Consider the following 9,010-nt stretch of genomic DNA (forward strand, 5'->3'; position numbering starts at 1 on the left):
CTTTCCTTTCCATATAAAGTTAGTGATCATTTTTTCCATATCCCTAAAGAATGTTGATGGGATCTGGATTGGGATTGCATTGAATGTATAGATTCTACAGCAGTTTTTGAAAGGCTCATTTCCACAAGAGAATCTTGGATAGAGCCCAATGCCTGTTCATCCATCATGTATTTGCTGAGCAACCACCATGAGTGAGGCTGGATTCTCGGTAATGGGAAGACCACCCACTGCCATCAAGTTGATTCTGACTCATAGCGACCCCCATTGGGTTTTCAAGGCTGTCAATCTTTAGGGAACTAGACTGCCTCATACTCTCCCACAGAGCAGCTGGTGGGTGTGAAATGCTGACCTTCTGGTTGCAGCCAAACGTCTTACCCACTACACCACCAGAGCTCCTTGATGGGAAGGCAGTGTGAAGAAAAGATGAGCACAGCCCTGAAGGCTTATACGTATACTTACACGGAGCTTATGCTCTAGGGGGTGAGAGGCAGGCCGGCTCTGGCTGGAGCAGGCATGGGAGGCCCAGACTCCCAAACACGTGCCCCACAGGTATGCCCAAGGGGGCCCATGGGCACCTCTGTGGATCCCAGGATCACAACAAACAGTTTCAAAATCGATTACCTAGAGGATAAAGTCCTAATTCCCCGAAGAGCTCATTCACAGCTTCACAAATGGGCCCATGTCAACCTTTCCAGTTTTACCTTCCACTTCTGCACACATCCAGCTAGAGAAACCGGAAGCCCTCTTCCAAGTGGAGGACTCCTGCACTGTCACTGTCACTGTCTGTAAAGCCCCAGCGCCCTCTTCCAGCACCTGACTGAAGTCAGCAAACGTTTTTCTATCCATCTATTTCTCTACATTGCCACAGATTATAATTACAGTTTATCTGTTCACGTGGTCTTCTTTGCTAGTGGCCTGAATTCCTCCAGGGAAGATGGCATGACTTCCCAGGAAAACATACGGCCCACCTGGGTATTCAACACATGCTGGCTGAGTAACTGTTCGATGACGTACAAAGTAACATGCTCACTATTACGTCAAAACAGGGATGCCGGTGAACAGACTGGGAAGCAAGTGTGCAGCCCTCACAAGAACACCAAGCCCCTTCCTGGAAAGACTCGATGCTGTCACAGTCCATGTTGCCATGATTCAGGAGTCAGTGAAAACGAAAGGAAAGTTACCTTCGGGGAAGAACCAGTCGGCGTGCTGGATGATCGGTTCAATCACTGCAACCACGTGGACGGATGTGGCTGCGGCCATTTCAGCCAGTGTCCTGTGGAAGAAGTGCACCTGTTAAACTACTCACCCCAGGTGGCCTCTACCTGGTGCAGGTCACATGAGAGCAGGTCAATCTTTCAAAAGGATAAAGCATTTAAGGATCGCTGCAAAAATTACAGCCACAAGGCTCTGGCCTATGACTGTGGCAGTGATCACCTAAGAGGAACAACTACACTGACTCGGCTAAGAAAAAAGAAACCAAACCCACTGCCGTCGAGTCGGCTCTGACTCACAGCAACCCCCACTGGGTTCCCGAGGTGGTAAATCTTTATGGAGGTAGACTGCCTCATCTTCCTTCCAAGGAGTGGCTGGTGGATTTGAACCTCCAACTTTCTGGTTAGCAGTCAAATGCCTTAGGCACTGCACCACCAGAGCTCCTTCCTAACTTGGCTACCATGTCTTAATCTGCACTGTGGTGACAGCTGGTGTCCATGACACACAGGTGGCCAGGAGCAGCTAACACCAGTAAGCAAGTGGTGTGTCAAAATGCTGGTTTTAAATGTGTTTGGAACAAAGGTGGCATCCTCCTATTTGATTAGCACTGCACCAGTAAGAACCAAGACCACCATAAACCAATTTTGCCTGTAACGTAAGCAAGAGCATTCATTATTACAATGTGCCTCTTACTACTTCTCATATCAGAACACCCGAGTGTGGACATTTATCCATAAGTTGTCATGTATGTGGACTGGTCCCAAGTTGAGTGTCCAGAAGTTCAAAGTGTCTGCTGCAGGGCTCATGAATCATGCTCACCACCCAGCCAGGAGCCCACAGTCAGGCTGGAAGTCACAACACAACGAAAGCAAGCAACCTGCAAGGGACTGACGGCCCCTGACCACCTACCACGCCCGTGCTTCACACTTTTCACCTTGCTCACGTCGTTCATGCAACCACCTGTTACAAGGCTCATTCTACAGAGGAGGAACCTGAATCCCAGGAAACTCGACCCACAGGCCTGACCATCCCAGCCCATTGCCGCTCTACTGTCTCTACCCACCAAGGGGGCCATTTCCACTTCATCTTCCAATCAAGCAGGACTGGCCCTTTCCAAATTTCAGTTTAGAATGGGATTGTTTAGGCAAGCCCTCCCTGCAAATGCTCTGCCCCTTCCCACCCTTTCATCTTCATCTTCTTCCTCCACCCTCCACAACTCCCCATCTGGCTCTTAGCACTCTTTGTTGTTGTTATGTGCCATCGAGTTGGCCCTGACTCATAGCAACCCCTCCTTGAGTTTCCGAGGCAGTATCACTACGGAAGTAGATTGCCCAACCTTCCTTCCGAGTGGCTGGTGGGTTTGAGCCGCCAGCCTTCCGGTTAGCAGTCAAGTGCCTTAGGCACTATGCCACCAGAGATCCTTAGCACTCTTAATGCCTAAGGATATTGCTGAATTGGGAAAGAACTGTCTCTTCATATTTTTTGCCAATTTATTTTCTTGATATCTTGATTCGTTTAATGACTTTTTTATAGACTCCAAATACTTTGGGAGGAACCTTTCCTCATTTACAAACTGTCCTTTGTTTAACATGCTTTCTGACATACAGATGTTTGTCACTGTTAGACAGTCAAACCCACCCATTTTTTAATTTATTGCTTCTTGCACTATTTTTATGCCTAGAAAAACTTTTTGATATCAAAAGTTAACAAACATATACACCAGCCATGTTTATAGCTTCCCTTTCTATACTGAACTCTTTAGTTTATCTGGGATTTATTCTGCTTTGAGATACAGGGCATACAGCCAACTTTATGTATCTATTTATCTTTAATTTTACTTTACAGCATTGGAGTTTTGTTAAGTGATCTTATAAATACTTTCTGAAACAACACTGAGTAACATGAATGAACGGATGGAACAAAGGAAGGATGGGAGGAAGAAGACTGTGATCCAAAGAGTCCTATATATTCTAATGGAAACTTGAATTGTTTATGATTTTATGAAGCAGTAATGGGAGGCGGGGAAGGGCACAGGTGGCTGAGATACAGACTCTGCAGCCAGCACCTTAGTTCCACCATCTTCCTGCTGTGCAACCTGAACCAAGTTACTGGCCCTCTCTGAGCCTCGAGTCCTCATCTGTGAAATTGAGGCCAAGAGCACCTGCTTGAACAGGTTCTTACTGAGGATTAAAGAGAGAATCACGGGCAGCAGCAGAGGAAACACCTGATAATGTTGGCTCTTTCCCAGAAGCGTTCCAGCTGGTCTCCCTGGTCTCTCTTATTCAATCCCTAGTCAGTTCAATCCTCCCAAAGCCAACTTATTTCTCTCTCTAAAGTGCAATCTGATGAAGTCATTCTTCTGCTTAGAAACTTTGATGGCCTTCACTCCCCTGAGCCATGAAAGAAGTTCTAAACGCCTCATTAAGATACTTGAGTCTCTTTGTGACGTGATCCTAGTCTACTCACTTGCAGTCTCATATCCCTTGTGCTCAAGTTATCCAAGACTGTGCATTGTACCCTAAACTGTAGAAGCCAGGCCCCTTCATGCCTGCGATGCTGTGGCTTATACAGATCCCTCCTGAAGAAACTATATTCATTCATTAAGGCACAGCTTAGCTGCCCTTTCCTAACTATTGCTTTCTCTGAACATCTCACCCTGAATTACGTTCCTTCATCTGTGTTCCTAGCCTACTTTGTGATGTCGATGTTGCCAGACATATTGCAAATAGAGCTTATCAGTGTACTAGAACCACTGATCAACCTCACTGCACATGAGTGGGCCTCTTTGAGGACCGGGCCAACGGCTCCTACAGCCCTTCATGCCCAGCATCTGGGACATCACTCAGCTCGCAGCAGTGTTCCAAGGATGTCAGATGAGTGGAAAAATCCACTTCAGAACACACTGGAGAGCATCGTAAACTAGAATGGGCATCTTGAATTACATTTCTATTCTTTCCATCAGGTGGGAAGAAAATACTAAAATAAGACGACAGGAGGAAATGTCACTTACCCTTCATTTTTGGCCCATAACAAGTTAGGGCCTAACACGATTGCAATGTTGCTGGGAGTCATTTTATTAATGTCGCTGGTCTGAGCAAGCTTTGCAAGGAACTTGATTAAATACCTGTGAGACAAAAGGGAAGGAGGTGAGGCGTCCACTCTAAAGCACCTGTCGGAAGGGCCGCTCGGCGCCCAGGTGCTCTGCAGATCGCTGAGGCGCGGACGGCAGAGTGTGACTAAGTCAGAAACTGGCTCAAGCGAAGCACTGCAGACACCTGTTACTTTCTTTGTTTCAGGGAACAGACTAACTCAGGCCTTGGGAAGATAAAGCAGTTCCTATGCAAATCTCAACGACTCAGAACCTCTATCTGCTATATATTTCTAATCCATTCTTCCTCCTTTATATCCCCTAAATAAATTATGTGATTAACAGTAAAGCTCAATATATTTGTAACATAAAATTGTAAAACAAGAAAGTATAGATATATTGCTTAAACAAACTTGTATTTGAAAATGCTTATGCCGCAATTATGAAAATATCAAATGTATCTTAAAAACATATTCTCTTATGCAAAAGTGTAACACTACAAAAGGAAAAATTTAGGACCACAATTATCTATCAATGGGGGCCTGGTTAAATAAGTTTAACAACTGTATAGAGTACAGTGGAATACTATGCAAACATATATATATTATTTTGTATATTATTTTGTACTGATATGGAAAAATCTCCAAGAGGTCCATTAAACCAAAAAAGGTGAGGAAAAGAAAGATGCATACCACATACACTACCATTTGGGTGAAAGGAAAAAGAGGAGGGAGGTTGGAAAGAAAAAAATAAACACGTATGCATGTGTGTGTGTGTGTGTGTGTGTGTGTATGTAAGTATGTATTTGCCTATGTATGCATCAACTCTTGCTAGAAGGATATATAAGAAACCAAAAATATTGGCTATGTCTCAAGAAAAGAACCAGAGTGGCTGTGGGATAGCAACAGGAGAGAGATTTTTTCACTGTATACCTTCTGTACTTTTTAAATTATGAACCTTGGGAACGTAGTCCTTGTTCAAAAAAATCAGTGAAAAATAAAAAGTGTATAATAAATAACGTAAAAGGCCAAATTCCAGCCTCCTACGGAGTGCAATTCAGTTCCCACCATGAGACACTGAACCGATTGAGAGCTGAGCATGTTACCTGAATCAACAAGGATACTTACTAACATCAGCCACCCATCAGGCAAGGCTGAAACGTAAGGGAGCAAATGGGCGTATTCAGCTACACCCAGCAATCGAGTCCAAGCCTAGGTTCAAAGGCCAGGTAACGTACCAGACATATGGCCTATAAATAAAAAGTATCTGTGGTTTAGGATCAAGTCCTCCTAGTAAATTTTCTTTGGTATTAGATGATTTCCACCCTGAGGCCACCTTTTCCCGTTTCTTCTATGCTTCTTCAAAGTTAAATTTTAAAGTCGAAGGGGAAAAAGTTAAATTTCAGAAACGTGTTCTAGGCAAACTTTCTTTTTAGAAAGTAGGTGCTCTATAAAGTAATACATGATCTCATAAAGTAATATGATCTTCACTTTGAGATTTTGTTTAGTGGATGACTCACACTTGGTAAGGTAAGTTTTATAACGTGTAAGAGATACCATTACAGAAAATGCAACTATTGATTGATTCTGACTTTACATACCAAACAACTTAGATTCCAAATCTACCATATTGCTTATGAGACCAAACTTCCCATGGGAATTTCCTTCCCAACAGCCACAGGGCTAAAATGCTAACCCAACACACCCATTGCCAGACCCAATCCTGATGCTTCCAACATATCACAGTAACATTTATCAAACACCCCTCCAGTCATCCCAAGTCACTCTCCAAAGTGCTGTGTGAACATGCTAAGTACGTTTGCAGGAAGTGATCTTTCTGCTGGAGGGTAAACACATGCTCACACCCCAATCAGTGCAGCACTCTGGGGGCTACGTCTGCAGGCTGCCACATACATACCTAAAGTTAACAAAATTTGGGGGTGGCAACTTCTGACACGTTCTCCATAGATCTTGAAGTTTTTTATCTTGATCCTGCACGCTGGAGAAAAAAAATCCCACAATTTTATTCTCAATGATTTCTTAAAGAACATGTTAATTAGTCAGACATGAATTCACATGCTACGTGAACAGGGATGCCATTGTTGATAGAAAGATAGAACCTGAAAAAGTATGGATTTTGAGATCAATTGACCTGGCGTTGAACACTGGCTTCACCACTAGCCGTTTAACCCTGAGCACGACATTAACCTCACCAGACTTATCTTCTGACCTGCCATAATGCTTAGCTACAGAGTTAGCATGGGCCTTCAGGGGGATAACCGTGAAAAACCACCTCCACTGAAGCCCAGCCTAAGGAGACACTGAACATTCTGTCTAAAAAGTGTATATTTTTTAAAATTGTGTTGAAAATATGCAGAATAAAACATACCCCATCTCAACAATTTCCACATGTACAATGCAGTGAGAAAGTATATGCATTAATATATGGCTCTGTGGAACACGTTTTCTTATCCTAAATGTGGCCAAGTCACAGATGAGTTGGCCAAGCTGACAGGCACCAGACCTTTAAGTTTTCCTTGCTCTCAATCCCACTCAACAGCTCCAGCCCAGGAAGGTCATGTCCATTGAGAAGCAATTACAGAAGCTCTATGTGGTTTCGACTTAGCAGCCTTCACAGAAACGGACAACAAAGGGGACACGCCTGAGCCTGCAGAGCGAAGTCAGCTGTGCCCACCAGTAACAGAGCTGTTAGGGGTGGCCTAGGAGCTCTGGTGGCACAGTGCCTAAGGCATCTGACTGCTAACCAGAAGGCTGGCAGTTCAAACCCACCGCCACTCCTCAGAAGGATAGGCAATCTACTTCCATAGTGACACTGCCCTGGAAACCCAAGGAGGAGTCGCTATTAGTCGGAGCCAACTCGACGGCAGTGTGTATATGACAGGCTGGAGAGCTGGCCGGCCCACCATCAACTCCTGCAACTCTGGAGTCTTCAAGCAAGGCTGCCCTGCTTAAAGCCAACAGTTCCCAAACAGACGGAAGCTGAGGACAGAGGGGGAAGAACACAGTCTTTGGGTCAGCCAGGTCTGGGTCCAAATTCTAGTTCGGCCAATTACTTGCTGATGGCCTTGGCCCCGTTCCTTTTTTTCCTGAGCCTCAGTTTTCCCATCTGTAAAATGAGAACAACAACATCTGCCTTTTATGATGTCAAGCAAGGATTCTAGGAGGTAAGGAGTCCTTGGGTGGTGCGAACTATTAACACGCTCCACTGCTAACTGGAGGCTGGCAGTCTGAGTGCACACAGATGGGCCTTGAAAGGAAGTCCTGGTGACCCACTTCCAAAAATACCAGCCACTGAAAGCCCCAGGGAGCAGTTTCACTCAGACACACGTGCCTTGATGGAGACGGGTACTGGTTATGGGGGTGATGAGTGCAAGATGAGAATAGCACTCAGCACAGAGTAAGCCCTCCATAAACATTAACTACTCTATACGTGGGAGCACTCCTGGAACAGTCAGCCACGGGAGACAGAAGGGCAGCATCTACACAGGGAGACAGCTCAGAGGGCAGGAATGCACGGCAAAGAAGGATACAGGAAAAAGCTAAGCACAGGGAGGAAGTGGGAAGAGAGCTGTCACACTGTGGGGACTGCAATTCATGTCAGGAAACAAAATGTCTATGAACTGTTGTGTGGAAAATGAATCTGCTCTGTAAACTTTCACCCAAATCACAAAGAAAGAAAAAAGAACAAACATTATCTATGATAGCCAATGTAACATCACCATTATGTTATCACATAGCTGAGTTAGCAAGCCGTCCACCAAACACAGCGTCACTGGCCCGTACGGCTCTCACCCCTAGTGACAGGACGTACTTCCACATAAACAAGGTTGTGATCAGCAGTCCTTTCATGTGGTTCATCCATGTGAATCTACACATCTTCATACATACAAATCATTCCAATTTAAGACAGTACCAAAGTGCTGACCTGCCTAAACTCATCTTTATGATGTTCAGTGTTTTCACTATGACTTAAAGAAGAATTGGGGCATGTATTATTTAACAATTATGCTACTTGATGCTATTTTATGATCTCCAGGGATAAAATGATTTTTAAAAACGGCACAATATTACTTCATTTCCTCTTATTTTTAAGACTCAGTCTTCTTGAAACTTACCTTGCAACTTGGGTCCATTCTTCATACAGATTAAAAGTCATCAAGGGTTCAGGCAATTCCCGTAAATAGGACTTTAAAGCACCTGAAATCATAAACACTCTCCTTGAGCACAAACAGCAGCAGGGCTGGGACTCTCGGCATGTGTCATTTTGCAAACTGCAGATTATCTCAATACCATCGTCTAAGACACAGAGAATAAATCATAAGCTGGGGCCATGGGGAGGTGAGTCAGAACGAAATGCTCCAAAAACTCATTCCATCCCTTGTATAACCTACTGAGGGCGCAAGAGAAAAGAAAATCAGCTTCAAGGACGTCCTTTTGATAGATATCATTCTCTAGGTAGGTCTACATTGGGAGTAACAGAAGGGAAGAAAATACAAGCATGTCTCCAATTACTTGAATTGTAAACTACCTTTACCTTCACGTAAGGAGCTCTGGTGGCACGGTGCCTAAGGCATTTGACTGCTAACCAGAAGGTTGGTGGTTCAAACCCACCACCCACTCCACAGAAGGAAGACTGGGCAATCTATTTCCATAAAGATTTGTTGTTGTTGTTGTTGTTATGTGCCGTCGA

At 44.4% G+C, this 9,010-nt stretch overlaps 1 protein-coding gene across 1 annotated transcript in view; it reads right to left on the reverse strand.

The window, feature by feature from the left end:
• ARHGAP17 (Rho GTPase activating protein 17) overlaps positions 1 to 9,010 on the reverse strand; it is a 69,476-nt gene that overhangs the window by 26,199 nt on the left and 34,267 nt on the right. Inside the window, exons 11-14 of the mRNA XM_042782426.1 lie at positions 8,436 to 8,517; positions 6,218 to 6,298; positions 4,223 to 4,336; positions 1,182 to 1,273 (exon numbers count right to left, since the gene is read on the reverse strand). Coding sequence (XP_042638360.1) covers positions 1,182 to 1,273; positions 4,223 to 4,336; positions 6,218 to 6,298; positions 8,436 to 8,517 — 369 coding nt within the window. The remainder of the gene's footprint in view (positions 1 to 1,181; positions 1,274 to 4,222; positions 4,337 to 6,217; positions 6,299 to 8,435; positions 8,518 to 9,010) is intronic.

The sequence above is a fragment of the Orycteropus afer genome, unplaced genomic scaffold (assembly GCF_000298275.1).
Source record: "Orycteropus afer afer isolate SDZICR_OR568_19922 unplaced genomic scaffold, OryAfe1.0 scaffold00312, whole genome shotgun sequence".
NCBI lineage: Eukaryota > Metazoa > Chordata > Mammalia > Tubulidentata > Orycteropodidae > Orycteropus > Orycteropus afer.